The sequence below is a fragment of the Toxotes jaculatrix genome, chromosome 23 (assembly GCF_017976425.1).
Source record: "Toxotes jaculatrix isolate fToxJac2 chromosome 23, fToxJac2.pri, whole genome shotgun sequence".
NCBI lineage: Eukaryota > Metazoa > Chordata > Actinopteri > Toxotidae > Toxotes > Toxotes jaculatrix.
Window position 1 is genome coordinate 3,293,870 of NC_054416.1, and position 23,396 is coordinate 3,317,265.

At 40.3% G+C, this 23,396-nt stretch overlaps 4 protein-coding genes across 7 annotated transcripts; 3 read left to right on the top strand and 1 right to left on the bottom strand.

Annotated features, from left to right (window-relative positions):
* Window positions 1-6,360: 6,360 nt before the first annotated feature.
* On the top strand, window positions 6,361-9,696 carry LOC121177546 (sterile alpha motif domain-containing protein 9-like). Its single transcript, XM_041031881.1, has 2 exons — window positions 6,361-6,387; window positions 6,761-9,696. The coding sequence occupies exon 2, from the start codon at window positions 6,796-6,798 to the stop codon at window positions 8,893-8,895; it is 2,100 nt and encodes a 699-aa protein (XP_040887815.1). The 5' UTR covers window positions 6,361-6,387; window positions 6,761-6,795; the 3' UTR covers window positions 8,896-9,696.
* A 357-nt stretch (window positions 9,697-10,053) lies between these two features.
* zgc:92594 (uncharacterized protein LOC436996 homolog) lies at window positions 10,054-15,775 on the top strand. 2 transcript variants are annotated; one of them, XM_041030757.1, is made up of 8 exons: window positions 10,054-10,580; window positions 11,165-12,011; window positions 12,132-12,240; window positions 13,141-13,236; window positions 13,618-13,851; window positions 13,937-13,959; window positions 14,053-14,201; window positions 14,277-15,775. In XM_041030757.1, exons 2-8 carry the CDS (start codon window positions 11,377-11,379, stop codon window positions 14,561-14,563), a joined length of 1,533 nt encoding a protein of 510 aa, XP_040886691.1. In that variant the 5' UTR covers window positions 10,054-10,580; window positions 11,165-11,376; the 3' UTR covers window positions 14,564-15,775. The 2 variants fall into 2 exon arrangements, with proteins under 2 accessions (XP_040886691.1, XP_040886692.1); XM_041030758.1 differs by having other exon boundaries at window positions 11,339-12,011.
* A 179-nt stretch (window positions 15,776-15,954) lies between these two features.
* On the top strand, window positions 15,955-18,939 carry mrpl48 (mitochondrial ribosomal protein L48). 2 transcript variants are annotated; one of them, XM_041030871.1, is made up of 8 exons: window positions 15,955-16,127; window positions 16,360-16,418; window positions 16,611-16,642; window positions 16,771-16,856; window positions 17,138-17,307; window positions 18,082-18,184; window positions 18,280-18,388; window positions 18,534-18,939. In XM_041030871.1, the coding sequence occupies exons 1-7, from the start codon at window positions 16,107-16,109 to the stop codon at window positions 18,376-18,378; spliced, it is 570 nt and encodes a 189-aa protein (XP_040886805.1). In that variant the 5' UTR covers window positions 15,955-16,106; the 3' UTR covers window positions 18,379-18,388; window positions 18,534-18,939. The 2 variants fall into 2 exon arrangements, with proteins under 2 accessions (XP_040886805.1, XP_040886804.1); XM_041030870.1 differs by having other exon boundaries at window positions 18,280-18,369; window positions 18,848-18,939.
* Window positions 18,802-23,219, bottom strand: sb:cb1081 (sterile alpha motif domain-containing protein 9-like). 2 transcript variants are annotated; one of them, XM_041030869.1, is made up of 5 exons: window positions 23,156-23,219; window positions 21,769-22,413; window positions 19,657-21,705; window positions 19,372-19,404; window positions 18,802-19,258 (listed from the first exon to the last, which is right to left on the bottom strand). In XM_041030869.1, the coding sequence occupies exons 2-3, from the start codon at window positions 22,394-22,396 to the stop codon at window positions 19,661-19,663; spliced, it is 2,673 nt and encodes an 890-aa protein (XP_040886803.1). In that variant the 5' UTR covers window positions 22,397-22,413; window positions 23,156-23,219; the 3' UTR covers window positions 18,802-19,258; window positions 19,372-19,404; window positions 19,657-19,660. The 2 variants fall into 2 exon arrangements, with proteins under 2 accessions (XP_040886803.1, XP_040886802.1); XM_041030868.1 differs by having other exon boundaries at window positions 19,657-22,413.
* Between the last annotated feature and the right edge of the window lie 177 nt (window positions 23,220-23,396).

Here is a 23,396-nt window from a genome sequence, read left to right on the forward strand (position 1 = left end):
AGTGAGAGCACTGCTGAGCCAATAAACAGCATGTCTGAATCCTGCAGGTTCACTGCAGGACAGCAGTTAGTAGATCTACAACTCCACCTGCTGGTTGTTTCCTATTAGATCCCCCTAATTTCTAATTGATATTTTCATTCTTTTCACAACTGACTCCCTTCCCTCCATCTCCTTTTCCCCTTTCTGACAGGAATAACTGAAGTGACCCCAGCTCCACCATCAGAGTCCACCACCCTCAGACACGGTAACTGTGCGACCCCGACTGTCACCTGAGTTTATGCTAATTATTTACAAACCGAATTAAATTTCAGCTTCAATAAATGTAAATTTCCAGCCTCACAGAGACGGACTATAGTGAAGATGAATCTGATGACTGACACTGACCTCACAGATCCAGTCATCAGACAGGAAGTCTCGCAGCAGGTAAAGTAATCAGCTGTGAAATACTTTTATTTTTTTCTGCTCAGCTGTTAGCGCCACAATGAAAGGCTTTTGTCTTCCACTGTCTCTGTGTGTTTTCAGCTGGAGGCAGCGCTGAACTCGCAGGGCTCGAACAACGTGAGGCTGATCTGGAGGAGTTTAAAGGCAGTTCCACAGCCACAAAAGAAAGGTACAGATCTGAACAAGAGCAAAACTTATGTTTCTAAATATATATTCTTTGTGATTCTAGTGTTGTGTATTTCTCATTTTTCAGCTTTTTCAAAATGCATGTTTCATCCTGATTCACCTGCTGTGTCTTTCTCCAGCAGATGCATGTGCAGAGGAACTAAAGTCAAACTGAGTTTACCTTTAAATGAGGCCAGAGGGAAGATCCGAGAATTAGTACGCAGTTTAGAGATTTCATTTCTTCATGTCTGATGACTGCAATGACTGTTTTGTTTTGTTTTTTGTCACATGAGTGTGTGAAGCATCTTCCTGACAGAATTTAGTGTAGTAGTTATTAGATATAAATCTTTTGTAACATAAAATCTTTTATGAGCAAGTTCTGTGGAAACATAATGACAAAGTAGATGGGATTTCTAGTCAATAAATAACAGTAATCCAAGTCAAGTTGTAATAGTTGTAAACAGTTATGTATCTTTGTGAGGACACTCACTGATATATTTCATTTCCTATATCCCCTCACCCTAAACCTAATCCTAACCTGAACCCTTCAATAGCCCTTTGAAAGTGTGAGGAGTGGACAAAACACACACACACACACGCACAGTGTCAGAAACCTGACATGAACATGTTCATAATAATGGCTGTGAATAAAAATGATAAGTTCCTTTTGTGACTCTTCTTGTGTGATGTGTCACTGTGGGTCTACAAGCCTGGGAAAGACTTGAGTAACACTGCTGACAGACAACACAACCCCAGAGGTGGGCAACCAAATGAGCTTGTTTAACCAGCTGATGTCAGAGGACCACTGGTAACCAAATCTGTTTCCCTCTTCAGTTTTGCATGAAATGACATGAAAAAGTGACAAAAATTTCCATGTGTCCTCGCAACATACAAGCACAGCACCACTCCTGCACTGAGTTGGTTGTAGAAGCTTTCAACAACAGGAGAGGTGAGACTGCATGCGTTTAAAATATGTGTATTCATTTAAATCTGACCTCACAACTTGTGTAATTAATCTGAAAGTGTTTGATCTTAAGGCATTTGATTATTGAAAGCTATTTGTTTCAGATGCTTTTATTCTTCTAACATACAGATAAATGCTGTGGCTACAAAGTACCATCCCCTACACTGGTCAGCAAATTTAATTATTTACTGGACAGGCATTTTTTTCATGTCGTTTACTTTGATAGTTGTAATGAAATGAAAGTTTAATTATTAACATTATTTTTTTTGTTAACAGGGATTCTCCTTCTGTGTCAGATGATCACTGCTCAGCTGAGTAAGTACCTGTATAGAGAAAAAAAGGAAAGTAGAATTCTGATTTTTTCTCAGAATATGGCTCTACTCCTCCTCCTTAAGTACATATCCCATTAATGAAAAATTACTCTCACCGATGACGAAAAGATGGGAAATTAGTGTAAAGTGTTACATACATTTCCTCTTCTAAAACACAAATTATTAGTAAAGGTCATCCCTTGGGCTTGAGTTTGATGCAGATGCTGCACTTCTCTCAAAATTTTGCAACCTCTGAAACAAAGAAATAATTTTACTCCTCTTTGGGTTGAATAAGCATCAGCTGTTGTTGTAGAAATAAATATCGCCATTTCTTAATATCAGAACAATATCAGTTGATAGAACAAGTTGTTTTACATTTGAGAAATAAGACATTAAAAAATCTGATTAAACAAACTTTGTGACTTCTTAAAATTTATAATTTGTTGACACAGTATGGGGCCGAAAATTGAGTAAAATCAGAAGACTTTTGGCCGTTGGTTGCCTTTTTCTACTTTTGAGGGATCACTGTGTGTGAGCCACCTGCTCACCTGTCTCTCATTCCCTAATCACCTTGTCCTGACCCCCTCCAGTTATCTCACCAGTTTCCCATTCCCTCAGCAGCATCTCAGCAGAATCACCTCATCAATGGCCCCCTGACCTGGCTCGAGGCTCAGAGATTCTGCAGAGTGAAGTACACCGACCTGGCCACCGTGAATAACATGGATGACATGAACAAGCTGGTCAACGCGCTGGGCAGCCATGTGGCACAAACCTGGATCGGGCTTCACAAAGGAGGGACTGACAGGTGGATGTGGTCTGATGGCAGCGGCAGAGCAGACTTCACCAAGTGGAACGACGGTGAACCCAACAACGTCGAGGGCGATGAATGGTGTGGAGAGCTGTCAGAGAGAGAGTCGTGGAACGACATGTCGTGTGGAGATAACAAGGGTTTTGTGTGTAATGAACGTGAGTGAATGACCCACGGTAACTATTGTTGTGGCTATATGGATGGTAATGTCAGTTGGTCCTCAAATAGCTCAATAACTGTGGGATGGATTCCCATGCACACTTTACAGGCATTCATGTTACCCAGAGCTAATAACTTCAAGCAACAGTTCCCCAAGACTTTCATTTCTCCTTCCTTTGCAGAAGAAAGTCCTGAAGTTCACTTTTGTTGCCATCTCCCTGTGTGTCTTTATAGGTCGGCAGGATGGCCAGGAAAGGTATGTGTATTACTCAGATAAAGAAAGCTGGACCAACAGTCAAGACCTGTGCAGAAGTAAGCACAATGACTTGGCTTCTATAAGGAGTGAGGCGGATAATTCAGAGATTGCCAGTTTAACCAAAACGTGGTCAGGCTCTTTCTGGAATCCCAACAAAGTGTGGATCGGTCTGTTCAAAGACTCCTGGATGTGGTCGGATGGAAGAGAAACCTCCTTCAGGTACTGGCTGAAAGATTCTCCTTATCGGGGAGACTGTGCTGCTGTCGCAGTGTCACAGCAGGGACGCTGGGTGGAAGCTCCGTGTAACCAGAAGAGCAGCTTCGTCTGTCAGGGCGGTGAGTTTCTGAGATGCAAAATTAACACAATACAAACAAACACCCAGCTTCCAGAAAGGCACCAGTGACCTCCATTTTTAAGGTAGAGCAGCCTGTTTGTAGCCTGAGAGGCAAAGCCCTGGGCAAAACGTAACTGAATGTCTGTAAATCAGTCCCTGTCTGCTGTAATGGTGTGCTGCAGGTTTCAAAGCAAAGAAGATGATCATAAGGATGAAGGTGCACTCAGATGTGGATCTCACTGACTCCACAGTCAGTGATGCACTCCTGAAAAAGGTAAAAAAAATCCTTAATACTTATTTTAATACTTACATTAATACTTATTAGGTAATATGTATATTTTCTGCATGCATGCATAATTTACAACCTCATTAATGTTATAAAGATGGGGAGGAAGAGTTATTTCTGGGGGTTTGGCTGCAGGTACGAGTGGAGAGTGTGACAGAAAAAAAGAGTTGTGTTGTTTGTAACATCGGTGTGTGCCCACAGTTGGAGGCAAGCCTGAGACATCACAACGTGACTGATTTCAGTTTCCGCTGGAAAAATGTCTTCCAGCATCAGGAGCAGTCGGAGGTCGCTGAGGAGACAGGTGAGTGAGACTTCCTGATCTTACAAGGTGACTACCAGCAGGTGTCAGCTGAGTTCAACATGACACTGCCTGAATAAAAAAGCAGAGAAGAGAGAAAGCTCTAAAGGTCTCATATTAACACATCATATCTTTAATACGTGCATTAATTATGTGCAAATCCAACCAGCATTCACTTCTTTTTTTCCCCTCATCACAGGACACTGTTAGGCAGAGGTGCCCACATCATTTCAGTACAAGTGCTGGAGTTCAAGTTGGCTTTAATTGTACTGTTGGAGAATTAAAGAGTCATTTTAACACCATGTCTGCTTGCAGGTGTATTTTGTTTATGTTCAGTGGACTTATTCATAACATTCTACTTAATAACAGCTAATGAATACTTGATTAATTGTAAACTTTCTATGATTCTCTAACACCTTTTTTTAAATTAAATACAGAGATCACAAGGCAGACTGTACCTTTAGGATTTTCATGTTCAATATAAATTTGGACTTCATGCTATTGTTATTCCTGAAGCTCAATCATGAATCTTGAAAAGATAAAAATGAGACTTTTAATTTGAAAGAAACTAATTTCTGATTTTATGGTTTATTAATGTGTTTATATGGATGCTTCCCTTTGACCCTAGAGCCACAGAAACAGTCTGTTGCATACAGCAAACAGCATAAACAAGGTAGTAACAATTAATCTGGAAATAAATCTTATTGATCTGTAAAAAGTGATTTATTAGATTACCATGATGACAGTGCCACTTATTATCTTCATCCTGATGGAAATTGTGTAAATGCATTACGGTTCACTTGTAGCCAAATATATTCTGTCAAGAACCCCAACCCATCAGTGTACGTGTATGCAAATCCAACGTGGTCAGGTGGGTTTGCATACAGTGTTATCTGAGGCAGAGGTACATTTGTACCTTTCTAAAAATAGTTTTCACTGCTGATTATGGCTAAACACAATACTGATAAAGAAACAATGTTTTTCTTTCTTTTTAGTTTCTATACTGTTTTATTTCTGAAGGTCTTGTGATTTATTGAGTCTTATTTTGTGATTCTGTGATTCTGTCCTTCTCTTGTGCAGGTAAAAAATCTAAAATGTGAAATGAATGTCTCTGTAGTTTAGAGATTTTTGGTCTGAAATGCAAAAACAAAATTGTAAAACAAATAAGCTAATTTCATGAAACGTTTACTATTCTATAAAAAATTATGCATAGAATATGTAAGTCTAGTATTAAACTCTTCAAACGAATCTTTTTTCTTTGGAAACGAAACCCAAGAGAGCTGTCTTTGTGAAAGTGACAAGGAGGAAAAGAAAATGAATCTTTACTTTGAAACATTTGCATATATGCCTTCAGTTTAAGGCACGGCTGGAGAATTAAGGTGTGGCAAAAATGAAAATCAGCTGGCGAGTTGGAAAAAAAAACAAAACAGAACAATTGTTGCCTGTCAAACAAGCGAAGCACAATGGAACCAGAAATACAGGTACAGACATTTACTGAAAAATTATCACGAGAGCTGTGCCCACTGGTCACACCTGGATTTACTTTCATTTTGCTGTTACACAAACATTAGTAATTGCAAACAATGAAACCAGTTTTGCTACATGTCTTTCATGGTGCTTATTCTAAATGTCATTGATTGATGGATTTATTAATTCCTTTATTTTGGATACAGAAGCCATTAGTAGAAGCCATGGGTAGCAAAACAAATACAATGAGCAGAAAGATGCTATATAATTCAGTCGAGCTGGGGGATGATTCTCAGTGGGCTCCTCATGATGAACAAGAACCTTTCACATTACACATATACACATACACATACATAACCCATAGTTAATATGAAGTTGTTCATCAGTTCATCGCCTGTTGGTTGTGGTTTGTTGTAGTCAGTGTGTGGATGAAAAACATTTTTTTGTAGCTTTTTAGATTTAGAAGGATTATGCACAAAGGAAAATGCTGTTTTGCATTTAAATTATTTCTTAAGAAACTTTCATAATAAACTGAGCAGCTCAACAGTGATGATTTTGATTGAAAGGTTAAACACAAAGAAAGGCAGGATTGTAAAGTACAGGTTTGTGTGGCATTTCTTATCCACTGACTTGAAGGACTTCACTTTCTTTTCTGCGTAAACGCAACCTGTAAGTCGAGAGGCATCTTGTCTGTTAAGCACAAGCTATTGCAGGTATTTTTTACCCACACAAACAATCATGTATTTGTTGTCATCAGTATTCGGAGTCACCTGTGAGGCATGACTTTACTCACCACTCGTTACCAGGACACCAGAATCAGAAGGCGTGGCTCCAACATATTTATAACTAACACCTTCAGGGTCTTTGCTCATCCGCACACCGACTGGAACTCCACAGGGTAAGGTAGGATTTTTATTACCATTTGTTGTTCATTTTTCATTATTTTTTTCTGAATCTGAATCTGATCATGATTTGAGCAATATCAGAGAGAGAATATGTACTTCTATCTTACTGAAGCTTATGCTTCTCACTTAATTATAACTATTACTAATTACAAGAATTTCAAAAAACTCATTCCAAAAAAAAAAAAATCTATATAATCATATCTATACAATATCTAAATGGACATTTGTAATTAAAAAGAAAACATTCCTGGAAATGTTTCTGCTTGTAAATGTAATATTCTGATTTGTCATTATATTCATTTTAGTTCTATTCAGTTCTATGTATTTGAAAACCTTTTGTTTTTGTTGCATATGTTCTGTCATCAGGAATCATCTTCATTTTAAAGCCTAAGCTTCACGTCATGGAACGCAGCACACCAGAAGCTGAGGCCCCTGGCGTCAGAGATGAAGCGTCTGATGTGGTTGGTGGTGAAGAGGTGGCAGCGGAGGAACAAGAAGTTCCTGAAAATGTTTCACAGTATGTGCAGCAAAACCCAGATTCCCCAAACACACGACTGTTCTCTTTCTTGGCCCTGCTGAAGTCGTATGTTCCTGAGTCCTACCTCCTGATGTCTGAGTGCCAACAGATCCTTGGACCACCTGATCCCATCCATGGAGGCCCCCCCTTTGAAGAAAGAATGGAGCCCTTTACCGACTTAATCAGCACATCCAATCCACGCCCTGACCACGTATGTATGATTAAGACAAAGTGTGCACAGAGAGCTGTGGAGCTACTAGCTGACTTAGGTATTTTCAGGAGTACTACAATGAAGAACTTTATGATCTCACTTTGTGGAGATCAGGCCAAACAAGATGTGATCCAGTTCATCAAAGATTTGCTGACAAAGAGAGAAATGGGAGAAAAAATGGCAAAAAGCAAGTTCTCAAGGTTGATCGAGGATATAATGAAGCATGAGAATTTTCACAATGCTGTCTCTGTCTTGAAAACTGCGTCAGATAAATTCAGAGAGAACCCCATTTTCCCCCAAACCATTTCCCGTCTCTATTACATTACAAGAGGCCACACTGACTATGAAGCAGCTGAAGACTGGGCAAAGAAAGCCATTAAAAGAGCTCCCAGCAATTCTTTTGTGGCTGACACTCTTGGGCAAGTTTATAAGAACGGTTTGCAGAGAGCCCAGCAAGAGGGTGATATCTTAAACATGGCAGAAAAGGCCTTCAGAGCATTTAGAGATGAAGAGAGGAAAGCTGAGAATGAAGAGGACCCAGAGCTGCAGGGCACAGCAGGTACTGACAGCTTTTCAGTTTTCTTCAACAATCGAAGCCTTTTTGGCTTCATTCAAGTGGCAAAGATAGCCTTTGAGAAGAAACTGAAGGCAGAGCAACGCAGGAGTTTAATCCGGAAATACCAAGATGAAGTTGGACACAAGTTTGACTTTTTTGAGTGGTACTTAACCTACTCCAAACCTGTTAAAATCTCAGAGCCACATTACTTCTGGAATGATGTTACAAGCTGTTACAACTACTACACAGAAAGAACAGCTGCTGAATCCACCAGCTTTCCAGGCCTCCTCGACTGTCTGAATCACGGCCTTTTCACGTCAAAGGGAAGACATGCTGGGCTTAAGGAGGATGAGAAAACAGTGTCTGATTTAGAGGAAATCCGAAATGTTTTGAAAACCACCTATGAGGAAAACGCTGATGATGTGAACATGGCAGAGAGATACATCCTCTCCAACATCATCTTGAGCAACAAGATGCCTGATTCTCCTCAGCTCACCCCACTGGAAGAACTCCAAGCAATAATTCGCAGATTTTTGGGCACAGAAGAGAGACGTAGAGGCCCTGAGTTTTGTCTTTTGGTTCTGCTGCTGTTTTGGCCTGAGGAACAGCCTCAAGTGGTGCAAGAAGAGAATGATGAAGAAGTGGAACAGAAGGCTACAGAAGATGATGGGTCAGAAGACAAAACTTGGGAGGATGAGGACAGTAATGAGGAACAAGAAACAAGAGGAGACACTGCACAGCTGCATCATGGCCCCATGTTTGACCCCGACCTGCAACAGTATGTCACATTCATGGAGAAAGCGTTTGACAGAGCCAAGTATGCCAAGTACCTTCGTGGCCGTTACCTTCTGCCTCTGTTTTTCCTGGGAAAGGGCTCTGGACTGAGCAAATGGATTCACAAATCAAGATTGGATGCAATTGTGGAGAGAAATGTGGATGCTGCCCTAGATGATGAAAGACTGGGCTGGATCAATGACATGTGGATCAGTGGAGAAGTGTGGCAACTACCAGAAATCCAAGATATGCTTCTCCCAGTCTCCCTCATGCCACAGGAGCATGAAGAGCAGGAAGTGATTGTTCGTGTTGGAGAAAAGAGAATAAAAGCTTCAGTTGAACAGGAGTCTCCAGTACGAAGCCCCAAGCTTTTCTATCTTGGCTTCACCATTAAGGGCCCTGTTGTCTTCCGTGTGGGAGTTTCTCACATGTCTGGACAATGACTGACAGTAAACACTTTGGGACTGTAATAGAGACACAACAATTAGTTTGACACTATGGCAGTCCATCCAGCATTTACTCTGGTATTTCAGTCTGGACCATTGTGGTGTAGCAACAGACCACCATGGCCATCCCTACAGCCACGCTTATAGTGTTAAAAATAGTTGCTTTCAGAACAGAGAAATATAAAAATAACTGCAAGGTTTCCTGAAATACTGAGTTAATTCTTTATACAGTAGTATATGACTCAGATGCAAAGTTAAGTCAGGTTTTAATAGATGGTGGTGGGGATATGTTTAAACTTTCCACAAAATATGTTTATTTGAATATTATGCATTATCCTTTTTTTTTTGTGAAGATAGATGGGTTTATACAACATTGGGTTTGAACATCATGTATGCATCTTTTCATGCTTTTGAACTGGGATAAAATGTATCTTAACTAGGTAGCTTTAGTTTCAAACATTAACTATATCATAGTCATAGTCTAGGTATAACACCAGGTGGACACCGAAAAAATATCCAGTTGAAAAATGCTGGTTAATTGGAATTTTGTTTTATTGAAGTACAGGTAATATTAGCATTAGGTCTGAATCTGAATTTGTTTTGTCTTAAAATGTTCTTATTTTGCATTGCTTTGGGCTTTGGAGTTTTATTGTACGAGTTGTCGGTTGAAATCTTGTTCCTTAAATGTATTACGTATGTGTATGTCAAACATGAATCACTGTTTTCTTAGAAATATGTTGTGAAAATGTAATTGAAAGTAATGTAAGAAACTTCTTTGGGAATAAATTTAAACTTGCAGTGGGACTGTTTGTGTGCTGTGTTTGCTGCCTCCGTGAGTTATCAGGAATATTAGATTTAAATTGGGAGTTAAGAATGACAAACGTAGCGCCAAGGGACATCAGGATGTCGGACACGCCTGCTCGAGCGCACACCACACACCTTCTGCCAAGCAAAATAGTAAATGAAAAAAAATAAATAAAACATTTGCAACTGGGAGTCTTAAGTTAACACAAACATCTCCACTTATAACCAGACATTTTTTATGTGACATTAGATTGTTAATCCTGATGCATTAATGAACAGAACGCAACTTACATTACTCTAATTTCTTAATGTGGGACATACAATCTCGGCAAATAATAATAATGATGATAATAATAATAATAATGATAACATCAGCTTACAGCAACACTGGAAACTGTGACAACATTAATGTTGCAGCACCCTCGGGGGTCAAGCTTTTGCGGCGAATTTTGCGGAACACCGGGATTTCCGAGGATCCGTGAATGGATTCTTTTCCCCGCATCAACCAGGCTCAGCTAGCCGTCCGAGCGTCCGCCGCGCAGGTGTGTATCGGCTCGTCCTTTTCTGCGAAAAGCCGAAAATTTCAGGTGAGACAGTACGTGCCCGCTGACTGGAGTATGTGTTTTGTCTCTTAAAGCCGTCTGGACCTGTTTGCAGACGCTGTGGCAATGAAAGAATAATACTAATAAAATAAAAAAAGGCAGCGGAGCTAAACGGTCGTACCGTTAACATGTTAGCCCCAGCACGGCGGTAGCACCGAGATTTGAGACGTTTAGCCTCGGCTTGTTTTGACGGACAGCTTTTACAGCTCTGGGAGTCAAGTGTTTCAGCTTTGTACGAAGACAAAGATATAAACGCACCAACAGTATATTATCAAGGTAAGCACTGTTTAAAGCCTCTTTTGCTTTAGCACATCACTGCTTCGGGAGATTAGTAAAGCTAACAGGCAGGCAGGTAAACTAATTGTTTGCTGACCCTTTAACCTACAGTTAGTGCAGACGCTGGGGAAAAACGGGCTAAATAATATAGTTTATATAAGATAGTTTTATCTTTAACGGGTAACCATTGTCCGAGCAGCCGTACAGGCCTTTTGTCATGTGGGAGGCTGACAGGTGGAAGACTGGAAACCAGTGCTGACTAACTGGGACACCACTTTTTCGTCTCATGTAAACAACACAGCGCAGGCTGGCCGGTTATGTTGAGGTCAAAGCCTCTAGAGAGAGTAGAGACTGGTTTCAACACGCAGGACGAAATGACCTTTGGTTTGGGAGATTGTCGCAGAGCCCTAAAGCTACAGTATATTTTACTTTCAGTTTATTCACTTTTGAAACATGTAGGTCAGATGCAGATGAAAATAGCAATCAGTAGTTTGTTTACCATAAAATATAACTGTCATCTTTAAACTGGAAATGGACTAAGCGTTTCAGCATTTCTGTTATTTCTTTTTTCTTTAAATTTTCAGTAAGCTGACACCGACAGAGGGAAACCTGCAGCCTCCTTTCCCTCTTCCCCTTCTCCCTTTTCTACCTGCCTCCCTCTCTCTTGACTGTTTTCACATCTTATCTCCAACACTTCCTTATCCCCTTCTATCCACCCTCATCTTTCTTATCACTTTTTCATCTCCCACGACATCCAGTTGTCTCCAGCTCATCTCCCTGGCCTCATAGTGCTGACATGGCCTCGGCCCAGTCAGAATCCAGTGTCCTGCAAGAGGAGCTTACCTGCCCGGTGTGTCTGGATTTGTACCGTGACCCCCACTTGCTTCCTTGTGGCCACAACTTCTGCAAGACCTGCCTCGATCACCTAAAGCGGCAAGCAGAGCGAGGCCGCCTCCGCTGCCCAGAGTGCCGCGACAGCCACCGGTGTGGCACAAACTTTCAGAAAAATTTCAAACTCGCCAATATTGCTGATGACTACCGTCACAGACGCAGAGCTATCACCTCAGCGGCTACAGCTTTAAAATCCAGAGAACTGCTGTCGTCTTCACTGGCAGCACAGCCAGCCAGGAGTGTGTTTGCTGTTCCGTGTGACTACTGCCCCTCCGTCGCCACTGAGGCATCAGGCGTCAGTGCTGCCGGGGGCAGGTCTTCTGCTGCTTCTGTTTCTCAGGAAGGAGATGATAAGCAGGAAGCTGCTGCTGCTGCTGTGTCAATGTTTGCGGTCAAGACGTGCCTGAAGTGCGAGGTGTCTATGTGCCAGGAGCATGTAAAGCCACACCTGGAGCTACCGGCGTTCTGTGAACATCCGCTGACAGAACCGATAAATGACTTCTGGAGGAGGAAGTGTCCAGAGCATGATGAGATATATAGGTAGGAGGCATGGGCACTCACACAGTACTGTGTTCATATTTTGAAAAGATAAATATTTAATATAAAAAAAGTGCAGCACTGTACTTCTACCTTCTTTATTTGGTTTATTTGTAACTCCAGATACTACTGCATGGACGACAAGGTGTGTGTGTGCAACGCCTGCACCATAGAGGGAGAGCACTCGGGACACACCATGAAGACCCTGAAAAACACAATGAAAGATCTCAAGGTACACTTCCCATCATGGTTTCCACACAGCTTATATTATTATGCAACATAGGATAGGAAATCACATCTATGGAAGGAAACTCTGAAAAGCATGAGTGTGGGTTGTTCAGTCATTAAATTTAAAGGCAGGGTGTTGGTTTTGAACCCCATCCACATCTCATGTAGTCATATTTTTGGTTAGAATAGCTGAAATATTATGTTGAAATGAGTTTTGTAACACAGAATGTTCCACATTTTAGATGGCGACACTCTGAAATAGATGTTTTTGAGCTCAGAGCTTGGAGTTTTGTACCTTACTCCATTCAGTTTAACTGCCTATTCATTGTTTGGCTCACACAAAGTCCTGTGATGAGTCTGGAATCCTAATGAATAGTGTTAGCTGTTAGTCTGTATGGCTGTGTGTGAATGGAAGAGCCACATGACTTTGTGGTCTTTCTACGGGAGAGTTAAAGCCACTTCCTGTGCTTCCACTCAGTTCAACTTGTCCTTTTCAGCCCAACCTATTATATAATATTACATTTTTCACTTTCAACAAAATTCTCTAGCAGTACTTCTCTGTGTTGGCAACCAGATGGACTCACAGAACAATGAAAGATCCTTCACACACTGGTTGATTGCCCTCAAATGTTTATGGTGGACAAATCACAAAAAGTTTGTAGTGTTTTGGCTGATGACTTTTCTTCTGTGATTATGAAGGATTAAATTAACTGGTCATGCTTAATTTTGAGAGTCCCATATTTTCCAGCTAATTTGCTGGAGACACAAAGCTTTGTCCATTTCTTTTCGAATTGATAAGAAATTACATCTTTCTGGAAACATCTGAGTAATTTATTGCTTAATTTTAAAATCTACTGTGATGTCTTTTTCACTCAGACCTTGTCTCCTCATGTTCACCTCGCAGGGTGCGCTGGATAAGCAGCTGTATAGGGTTGAAAGGAAGTACAGCATGGCAGAGAAAAAGCTCCAGGAGCAGAAGGAGAAGGAGAGACAGAATAAGGTAAGAATTAAAAATAGTTTACAATATAAAAATAAAATAAATTTTCAGCCAATGAATTTGTATAATTTATTATTTAAAATGCAACTTGCTGGAAACTTTATAGCCTCACAACCGGTAAATATTTTATTAGGTTCTTATTATGGTTATTCAAGTCTTTTATCGTGTCTGTTTTTGTGATAATCTTGTATTTATGTATTCTTTATACAAAAAAATGACTCATAGTCATCTCATAAACAGCTTCAGCACCATGGACAGCAACATTAAGATGCTCTGAGTAGTCATGTGTTTTAATAGGAGACATCAGAAAAATGAAAATGTATGTTGAATTGTGCTAAGCCAAAACTTGTCAGCTTCCTCCTCCTCATCACTTCCTTCATCTAGAAGTTTATGGACGACTCTGAGCAGTGCTTGACCAGGCTGGGTGAGGAGATGAAGGTGAAAGTACTCGGCTTTGTCAGCAGACTGCGAGAATGCACACGCGCTCACTGTGACACCAATGGGCCGACAATTCAGAAGAACATCTCCAGGATCTGCCAGGACCAGGCCCGTCTCCAGGAGGTCCGCTGTGGCATCGAAGGCCTCATGCAGGAAAATGACCCTTTCCGCTTCATCGAGGTGAGACGCGCGGCTCAGCACTGTTTGAAAATCAGCTTTTTGTATAAATCGAGGGCCCAAACATCTGTTTTTGTCTCTATTTCAGGCATACAGGACAACAGGAAAACAGTAAGTGCTTTTGTATTTATTCAGGGCTGAAAGTTTGATGTTCAAAGAAAGCCTTCATCAATGGTTTCGTGTTTGTGCTTGCGTGTATTTTAGGTGCCGTAGGCAGCTAAGAAAAAACATGTTCTACCCAGAATACGTCGACATGGAGACAGAGGTTCTTGTCGCAATGATGGAAGAAGAAATGAGGAAATTCCTTGATGAAGAACTACCATGTCACATTCTTGCTGCCATTAATTCCCTGTGTAAGGAATTTTCTCTCATCTAATCATCTTCAAATGTCACTTTATTTATTTATAAAGTTTTTTTCCACTTATCAGGTCATCTCTCAGATCTCGAGGAGGAGGAGGAGCAGGAGGAGAATGAGGAAGAGGCTGCAGAGGAAGATGACGACGACGACGACCTCGACGACAGCAGCGAAGAAGAAATGAGGAGTGAGGGGGAGGAGGAGGAAGATGAGGAGGAGGAAGAAGAGGAGGAGAGACATAACCAGAGTGAGCTGGCCGATGATCTTTACAGCCCGGAGGAGGAGGAAGAGAGTGAAGAGGAAGAAGATGAGGAAGATGAGGATAGAGAAGAGGAGGATGATGAAGAGAGAGGGGTTTAATGGAGGACGTGATTTGTTTGCATATATTTTTACACAAATCGCTGTTTGTCGCTAATACAGATTGTGTGAGCTACTGGACAACTAAGTTTCCACGGGGGGGATGAATAAAGAATCCATCTCTCTCTCTATCTCTCGACCCTTCAGGCACTTTGACTTTGATGCCTAACTGAGGGTGATTGCGACAGATGTTACGGTTTTGACATCTGTTTTGTGCTGCACACATTTACACTTTGAATGTCCCACATACAGAGCAGGACTCCACACTTTGCCTCGACCCTCCCACAATATTCTGAGACATACTGGATGATGACAGAGCTTTGACTGAGCTGGACTTAAAACTAACTGTGCACTGAGAATCTGCCAGTGTGAATCTCATGCTAAACCTGTGTAGCATACTGCTAAACTTAATTAAGGTGCTTTAAGTTAGAAGACATTTGCTGTATACGTACATACATGAATGTGAATGTATAACGACAGAATGTGGCTGGAAGGACTCAAACATTTCAGACTGAATTTGGCAAAACCTCTGTGATGCCAGATTTTCTACCACTTTGGTAACAGTTTCGCAGAATGTGAGATATTTGACTTTACAGCACTGACAGATTTGATTTAATTTATTTTGTGAACTTTGATGTGAATCTTCAGTAGAATAACAGTTATGAGGCAGAGAGAGGTCTTTCCCAGTTTTCCATCACCATAGAAAGCCTTTTCGATTAGAGTACTTGTAAACAGGCCAAAGTTTGGACCTAAAAGAGGTACAGTTCAGCGAATACACCAGGCCAGTAACAATCTACTTGAATTACTCCTGTGTGTGCGGATTGTTATGATTGTTTCATTCAAGCTAGAGATGAACATTGCAAGCCAAAGAATGAGGATGTGCGTGTGCATGGGCTCTTTGAAAAGTTTGTTTGCTTGGCATGATGTTATAAAAAAAAATGCAGTGTAATAAGAGTTTACATAGGCTACAGCTTTTCATAATTCATAGTGCTTTAAAAGCAGTTAATGCATTGTTTTAAAAAAATGTCAAATATTCCTATGCACTCTTCATTCATTATTCTTAAAGTATTAGTTTCAGGTGATGTGTAATTTTGCACTTTACTACAAAAAAAAAAATGCTATACAAGGCTTGAAATACTTGAGTGTGGGAAGCTGATTTTTATTCTGAGTGATTTTGTGAAGGGCCACACTAAAACAATTAATACATGGAAATAAAGCCTGATGAAATGTGCAGTGTTTTGTAATGTGAAAAAGACAAATGTACGCAGTTACAGCTACAGCTAGTCTTGGTGTCTGAGACACTCGCCACAGCTGGGTCTGAGTGTGGTTCCTGTCCCCGGAACCTTTGTTCCGGCGTGTTTAACCCACGACTGTAATAGAGAACGGATCGGTTTCCTGTGAGTACTTCCGGCGTTAGCAGCAGCAGCAGTCTGTGCGTGTGTGTTTGGGTTTTTATTTATTAGCATTACATGTAGATAAGTCACTGAATCGCAACACAACAGTGTGTGTTTTTTGTTGGATACAGACAGAGAGAGGCTGAGCCGCCATGAATCCCGTCTTTCGAAAGGTGAGTTTATTTTTCTCGCCGCTAAATGTTTGTTTTTTCCGCAGAGGTCAAACAGCGCTGATCAAAGTTGCTCGTAGTTTAAATCATTTTAGCCCCTGTCACGGTTTAATACCGCATTATCTCCGTGTGTTATAGTTTCAGCTCCAACACAAATGTGTTACACGGACAAATCCGGAATATTGAGAAACCTATGTTGTAAATGTGACAGCGGATGTTTTCCTGTTTCGTCCAGATGCAGGTGTCTCTGACACAGCAGGCATCTGTGTTAAACAAAGCGCTCACCTTATGCAGGTAAGTCTTCAAAGTTTTATATTTAAAAAGCTTTGCACGGCTGGGTTTTAGTGATCAAAGTTTGGGGCATTTTCTGTGTCGTGCTGCTGTGATTTTGAAAGAGGGCAAGATCACTGTGGTCAGTGCTGGTGACTATGCACTCTCTCTTTCTAATACCGTTACTGACTGATACCTCTGTGGTTGTATTTAAAGGACCATTCCGTCCATCCAGCATCCTGCATGGGGTGAGTACTGAAAGACTTGTATGAATGAAAGACTTGTCCTTTGAATGTAAATTTCAGACAAACTCTAGCCTGTTAATTTTAACTTGAACAATGAAGGGAACAGTTAAATGGACAATTGTTCCCTTCAGGCACAGCTTCTGCAAATGAAAGACAGTACCGTGACATGCCAACCCACGGGATTGGGAGTTGGAGACATCTTCTGAGAAGAAGAGTGGTAAGTCTCTGAGACTAGATTGTATTTTTGGAAAAATGTAAATTATTTCTGCTGCAAATCATAAAAACAAGGAAATTACAATAGTAATATTCTAATTGACTGTCCTTGATTCCAAAGACAGAATAAGTATTCAGAAAATAAAACCGTAAATAACAGCAACAAAAACTAATAAGAGCCCACTCAAAACTTCTGCTTTTAAGATTTGAGATGACAATAATTCAATAAATAACCTTGTACATGGAAGTCATAAAGTTTGGTTCATGTTTGCTTGTTGTTTGTAGCAAAGGAAAAAGAAAGACAAGCATCAGATGAAACCGCTCGTCGCAGCGACGGACATAGCGTACGGGACTCTGAATGTCAAAGTGTCGGGCTATGACATGACGGTGGTGGAGCGCTACACTCAGTACATCCACCACCTCTGCAACAGGCTCAGCATCAGAGTGGCACTGTGGTGAGGAGACTTAGAAAGACGTGACAGAAAGCTCTGAGATTTTAGACCAGTAGCTTTTGGTTAAGATATGTTTGCATGGGTTTGGAGTGGAATTTATTTTAAAAATAACATCTGAGAATCCGTGGTAGCTCAGAGTAAAGAGCAAAAGGTTGGATTTCTGTAGGATGATCCAGGGAGTGTCCTTCAATTCATGTTAAGTACAAGGACATTTTGTTTTTGGTTTACTGGAAATTCTGAAATACTTTGTTCATCTAAGATCAAAACTTAGATTGATTTAGTTTTTGTTCACATATGAAATGTTTTAAACAGATCAGAAAATATAATCAGTATCTGTGAATACCTGACCGGTGCAGCATCAAGAAATTCCACACACTGTTGATCACTTACACTCAATTTATTTCATAGAATAGAACAGAATAACAATGTCCAACGAAATTACAGTGGCACTTCCCTTTAAGGTTCTTGTGTATTAATTACAATAAGAAAAGTTAAAAAAAATATAAAGATAAAAATATGAACAGGATATACGTATGTAAAAGAACAAAAAAATTAAGAAAAAGAAAGAAAGAAATAAAAACTGTCCCATAACACAGTTTAACTACATGGACACACATCATCCAGTAAAATGTTTCCAGATACAAAGTAGAATCTAAAACCTAAAAATCTAAAAAGTCTTTAATGTGCCATCTCTGCAGTATAGTAGAATACTATAAATGCATAATTTCTATTCGTAAATGATAATTTATTTTTAAACCACTGTTTTTTCACATGCAGCTATGCTTTACCAACCGTGACCACAGAGGTCATGCTAATGCCGGAGCAAGGCACCAAACTGTACACTGATGCTGTCCTGAAGACCCACGAGCGAGTCGTCCAGGTAAACCTGAGTCTGTCACTTCATGCTTTGTTTAGTTTCCTGAGGAACACTTGACAATGACCGGACTTTATTAACTATGATATTTGTTTGTCTAGTTGAAAAGCCTGAACACCACACTGTGTCCCGTCTTCATGGACGTTCTTTTAAAGAACCAACCAGAGGGAGTCCAGCTTTCTGTGAAGGAGGTGAGTTAGAATGAAAATGGCTTCTTTTATTATCATTATTTATTTTTTATCACTTTTATTTTGATGTTGTAACTTGAATTTTTTTTCCAGACCAGAAAAAGATGTGAAACATTTCTAAATAGTTTTGGAAATCCCTTCCATTAATTTAGGTTGTTGGTCAGTTAGTTACACTAAATGGTCAAATGTATGTGGACACTGAAACGATTTCTGAGCATCTCCATTCAGAACCATGTGCACTAATTGGCTGCTATAACATCCTGTACCATTCTGGGAAGGAACAAAGAACCATTTCAATATTTGTGCATGTTGCACTAAATCATGAAAGACAGGTGTATCCACATACGTATGGCCTTGTAGTGTATTAAAAACACCAGTGTAATGCAACAGGAAAATCATTTTATGAAAATGTATCGTAACTCAGTGTTTTAGTGTTTCAGTAGTAACCTCCTCACCTCTCTCCTCCCTCTCTCCCTCTCAGCACACGGAGGCTGATTACAAAGCGCGGTTCAAGGCACGGCCACAGCTGGAGGAGCTGATGGCTCAGATAAACCAATAAAGACCTGTGACATTTTCACGTTTCACCCTCCTTATTTCCAAAACTGCACGTGACACAGATGTTACACATCGCTTGCCAGCAATATATTTAACATCTATCTTAATTTACCCAGTTATTTGCTTGCCCAAGAAACCAGGAACATTATTTATAAAGCACATTTCATACTAAAGGATCCAACAGTGAGCATCACCATAGATAAAGACACTTACAGTCTAAAATAGTAACATTAAAAAATGTTAAACATTAACAGAAAAAAAAAAATACAGAATACACAAAATGTAAAAATGCAAAAATACAGTAACTGATGTCTGTTGGTTGTTTGTCGACAGGATTCTGCAAAAACATGAGCAAACATCTTTTTAATGAATTTATTTTTTTGCATGGTGTGTCTTTTAATTAATTAATGTGAGTGCACAGTCATAGTCTTAAAATGAAAAAACACTGACCTTTTCAAATGTTGTAATGTTCCATGCTTCATGCTAAAAAAAAATTACAAAAAATTACAGGGGCACAACAAGTACTGATGTGACTAAGTGTTCAACATTTATGTCAGTTGTTATACATTGTACTTGTAACACTGTTCTGTATGTTCATGAAGAACCGAACAGAACAGAACAAGTTCAATCAGAGGGGAACAATACTGAAGAAAAACTAATTACACTCAAGCCTGAGACATTTTTTAAAGTTAGGGATTTAATTATGCTTAAGTTATAGTCTGTCATCCTTCTTACCTTTTTATGCAGCTTTGGTCTGGATGCCAAAGGCTACAGGCCCTCTGATGGTAAACCCAAGGTAAAAGGAAACTGAACGTGGTTTCCAGAGGCTGTTTCGCAGGTTTGCATCCACCGCAATCTCTGTGCCTCCAACCGTAGCATACACTGTGTAGTTTTGTATCACCCCTTCAACTCTGAGAAGGCGTTCTTGAACCTTGGGATCTTGGAAAATCTTCTCATTGTTCCAGTTGCTCTTATCGTTTATTTCCTCCTTCTCTTGATCAAGAAACAATCCCTCGAGGACTTTTCTGTGAACAATTCTGTTCAGATCTTGACCTTTTCCAATGAAAAACAGAGGGCGAAGGTACCTCGATCGAAAGTATGTCTCATATGCCTGTTCATAAGAGCGGCGCATATCCTGGACTAACTTGCTGAGGTCAAAGTCACATTTTTTTTTGCTGTCTGTAGGCCAGTATAACATGAGGGCTAACATGTGGGCCTCAGGTGTGTCGTTTGGACTCAGGGGCAACTTCCTTTTAAACGCAGTTAGATACTTTAGTTTGGAATGAAACTGTACTTCTGCATTTAATAACATGATATGGGCAAGAATGTAGTTGGTCAGAGCTGTTAATGAATCTTTGCTTGAGTAGATTTCTTCCCACCATGTAGTTATTTCTTTAAGCTCTGATTTAGTGTATTCTCTGTCAAGACATGAGAGTACTCCAGCAGAGGTCTCAGCCAGGTTCTGTTTAAGCTTCTGCATGAGACCAGCACATTTTTCTTTAATGTGTGAGGGTGGAGAGTCTCCAACATACTTCCTGTAGCATTCTGACATGTTGCAGACATCCTTTTTCTTCATGTCAGGCTTTGAGTAAGTCAGGAATTTATCAAAAAATGCACATTTTCTTTCAACGTCGTCTCTGAGGCTGTTTATTAGATCTTGAAATCCGAGGAGTTCATTTTCTCTGAGAAAGTCCTGGACAAAGTGTGTGGACTCCTCCTTTGTGAGAACTCTTTTCCAGGTGTTGTTCTGATTGACAAGACGGTCATACAGAATATAACAAACCTGCAGGTAACCAAACTTCCCGCTGGTGTTAAAAACATGTGAGACTTTCCTCATGCCAACACCTTTCATGTCTGGTCCACATTCCTTTTCAGCAAGTTGTTCTTCATGTTTGAAAGCTTCAATGGCCTTTGTGGCCAGCTGCAAAATTTCTCTTGGTCCGCTCTCCAGCTTTTTCAGATGGTACTTATGGACTTGGCCCAGTGTATCAGCAACAAAAGAATTTTGAGGATCTCTTTTTTTTGCCTCTTCTGCCCATTTCTCTGCTTGGTTGTAGTCTTTTACTTCTATGTAATAAACACGAGCAAGGGCTTGTGGAAAAAATGGATTCTGCTGAAATTTCTCTGATGCCATCTCTAAAACTGATGCACTCTGGGCTTCTTCTTCCTCCTTTTTTTGAATATCTAGAATCAGTCTAGAAAACATTTCTTTTTCCTCTTTACTGTCTTTGCTTTTGACTGGATTCTCTTCTCTTTTCATTTCTCTTTTGGTTAACATGTCTTTGACAAAGCCAATCAAACATGGAGGAACCTCATCTTTGCACAAACAGGTCAAAAGGTTTCTTGCTGTGCCACTTCTGGTCACACCTGCCTCTGCCATCAGTTCAGTACATGCCTGTGCTATCATTGGATGAGCCATGGCGACTCTTCTTTCAGATGTTTCATCCGGTTGGAAGATGACGATGAGATGACTAAATGGCTCCAGTCTGTCCTCATCATGTCTGAGGAAGTTCAGGCACTGAGACTCCAGGAGATATGAACCTGGTACATAGGCATTCAGCAGGGATAGGAAGGCAGCAAGCTGAGTCTTCAGTGGTGTATTTGCTTTTCTGAACTCTGAGCATGCATCTTTAACGTAGGCTTGAGAGAAATTAGTTTGCATGATGTTAAAGCCATGAAATTGTTCATATTTATCACTAAACCTTCTGCTCAGCTCTTCCCTTTTCTCATTAAATTTTTCCTCCTCTGTGTCAGAGAGTTGTCTTTTTAGGACCACACTGTCACTTTTTTGGACCTCAAGGTCACTTTTTAGGCCCGCACGGTCACTTTTTAGGGCTTCACTGTCACTCTCTCCAACTTCCTCTTTTCTCACACAGCTGAGTAAAATCGCCACAGTCATATGGATTTTTATCTTCTGTTCAGCAATTGTCTTCATGATGCTTTCCTGCAGATTTTCCAAAATCTGCTCACTGCTCAGTAACAGCAGCACAGTGTTCTGGTAGCCTCGACTCCCTGCGGTGAAGAGGTTGACCACCTCCTTTGCAACATGTGTGATGTCTGAAGTTGAGTCTGTTAGAACGGCACACCTGAATGATTTCCGTAAGTCCCACAACACCTGCATGGCCAGTGTGGTTCCCCCACATCCTGGCTGGTGGAACAGTTTAACAGTGTGTATTCCAGGGCGTTTTCTGCTTTTGTTAATTTGTTCCACAAGTTTAGTGCATCCGTCTCGTTTAATAAAAGGAGTTCCAGTGCCCTTTGACTCTGCCTGTTCACTAATGTGAAAGTTTAGCCATGTGGGTGGGGCCCCTCTGTAAAAGTTTTCCTCTGTCTGCTTAAGATCTTCTGGATTAGAAGACTCTCTTTCAAACTGATTTGCATAGAGAACATTCAACAGGGAGACGGAATCTCTGATTTCAGTCCCTACGTAAATTTCCCCACCCTTAGCCATGGACAATCCTGGTCCATTTGCCATCTCTGACTTTCAGTTTCCTGTAGGTAAAGGAATGTTAAAAATCAGAACCATTGTAGACTATGATTTAAATACAGAACAGATCAGTTAATAAAACATGATGCACAAATGAAAATACCCAGCAGTATACAAAGCAGGTGGCGTAAAATGAGCCCCATCCTAGCAGACTATGATATGTAAAAAAAAATCTGAGACTGAACGTGATTGACTGGCATCGTGCTGATGCTTCCAAAGATTTCCATTACAAAAGGTATTTGACGGGGAATCGTGCCAAGAATTTACTCTCTCTTCATCTCTGATGAAGATCAAATGGAACAAAGAACTGCACAGTTTCAAATTTTCAGTTTCGTTTAAACCTAACAAAGCATTCAGCCACTATCAGTTCAGTCCTGTGGTTCTTCAAACCTGTTTTTCAGGTTTCACCAAAGCGGGGTTCTCACCACAACGCATCGGAACTCAAAAGGAACAAAATATATCACGACAGCCAAATAGAAAATAAAATAAGATTCTTTTTTGAAAGCTCGGATTGTTTTCAGAGCAACTTTTTCAACCTTTTCTGTTTTTATGGCAATGTTTCATTTTTCAGTTCAAATTTGGTTTTTAGTGCCAGAATCTAGAGTCACTCTCCTGACTCCATTTACAGCTCATGAAGTTCAGTAACTTTTGTTAAATTTCATTATGATAGCACAAATCTTTTTACTGTAACTGAAACTTCTGTATGTTGTTTGTAAATCCTTATAGAGATTATTTAAATGTTCTTACCTTTTTCTATATGATGCAGAGGTCTCTTAAATCATGTCCTCTATTCGATATTTGTGACTGGTAACCATGTACTGTACCCTGGCAGGTGGTTGGAGTTTATATAGTCTCATGCCACACCCAGTGGAAGTGGGTGTAATCACAGACTGATTGGTCCAACTGTGAATGCCAAAGTAACTAGTATGTTAAATTGTTCAAAGGAGTCATTCATGAAAATAACATACTTTATGTAAACATGTGAAAA

Bases quoted from the DNA above. Each gene is read 5' to 3' on its own strand.
- sb:cb1081 (XM_041030868.1), bottom strand. From the start codon at position 22,396: ATGGCAAATGGACCAGGATTGTCCATGGCTAAGGGTGGGGAAATTTAC.
- zgc:92594 (XM_041030757.1), top strand. From the start codon at position 11,377: ATGGCCTCGGCCCAGTCAGAATCCAGTGTCCTGCAAGAGGAGCTTACC. The intron at 12,012-12,131 runs GTAGGAGGCATG...TTGTAACTCCAG, and splicing joins GAGCATGATGAGATATATAG to ATACTACTGCATGGACGACA. The intron at 12,241-13,140 runs GTACACTTCCCA...TTCACCTCGCAG, and splicing joins ACACAATGAAAGATCTCAAG to GGTGCGCTGGATAAGCAGCT.
- LOC121177546 (XM_041031881.1), top strand. From the start codon at position 6,796: ATGGAACGCAGCACACCAGAAGCTGAGGCCCCTGGCGTCAGAGATGAA.
- mrpl48 (XM_041030870.1), top strand. From the start codon at position 16,107: ATGAATCCCGTCTTTCGAAAG. The intron at 16,643-16,770 runs GTGAGTACTGAA...TGTTCCCTTCAG, and splicing joins CATCCAGCATCCTGCATGGG to GCACAGCTTCTGCAAATGAA. The intron at 18,185-18,279 runs GTAAACCTGAGT...TTGTTTGTCTAG, and splicing joins CCCACGAGCGAGTCGTCCAG to TTGAAAAGCCTGAACACCAC.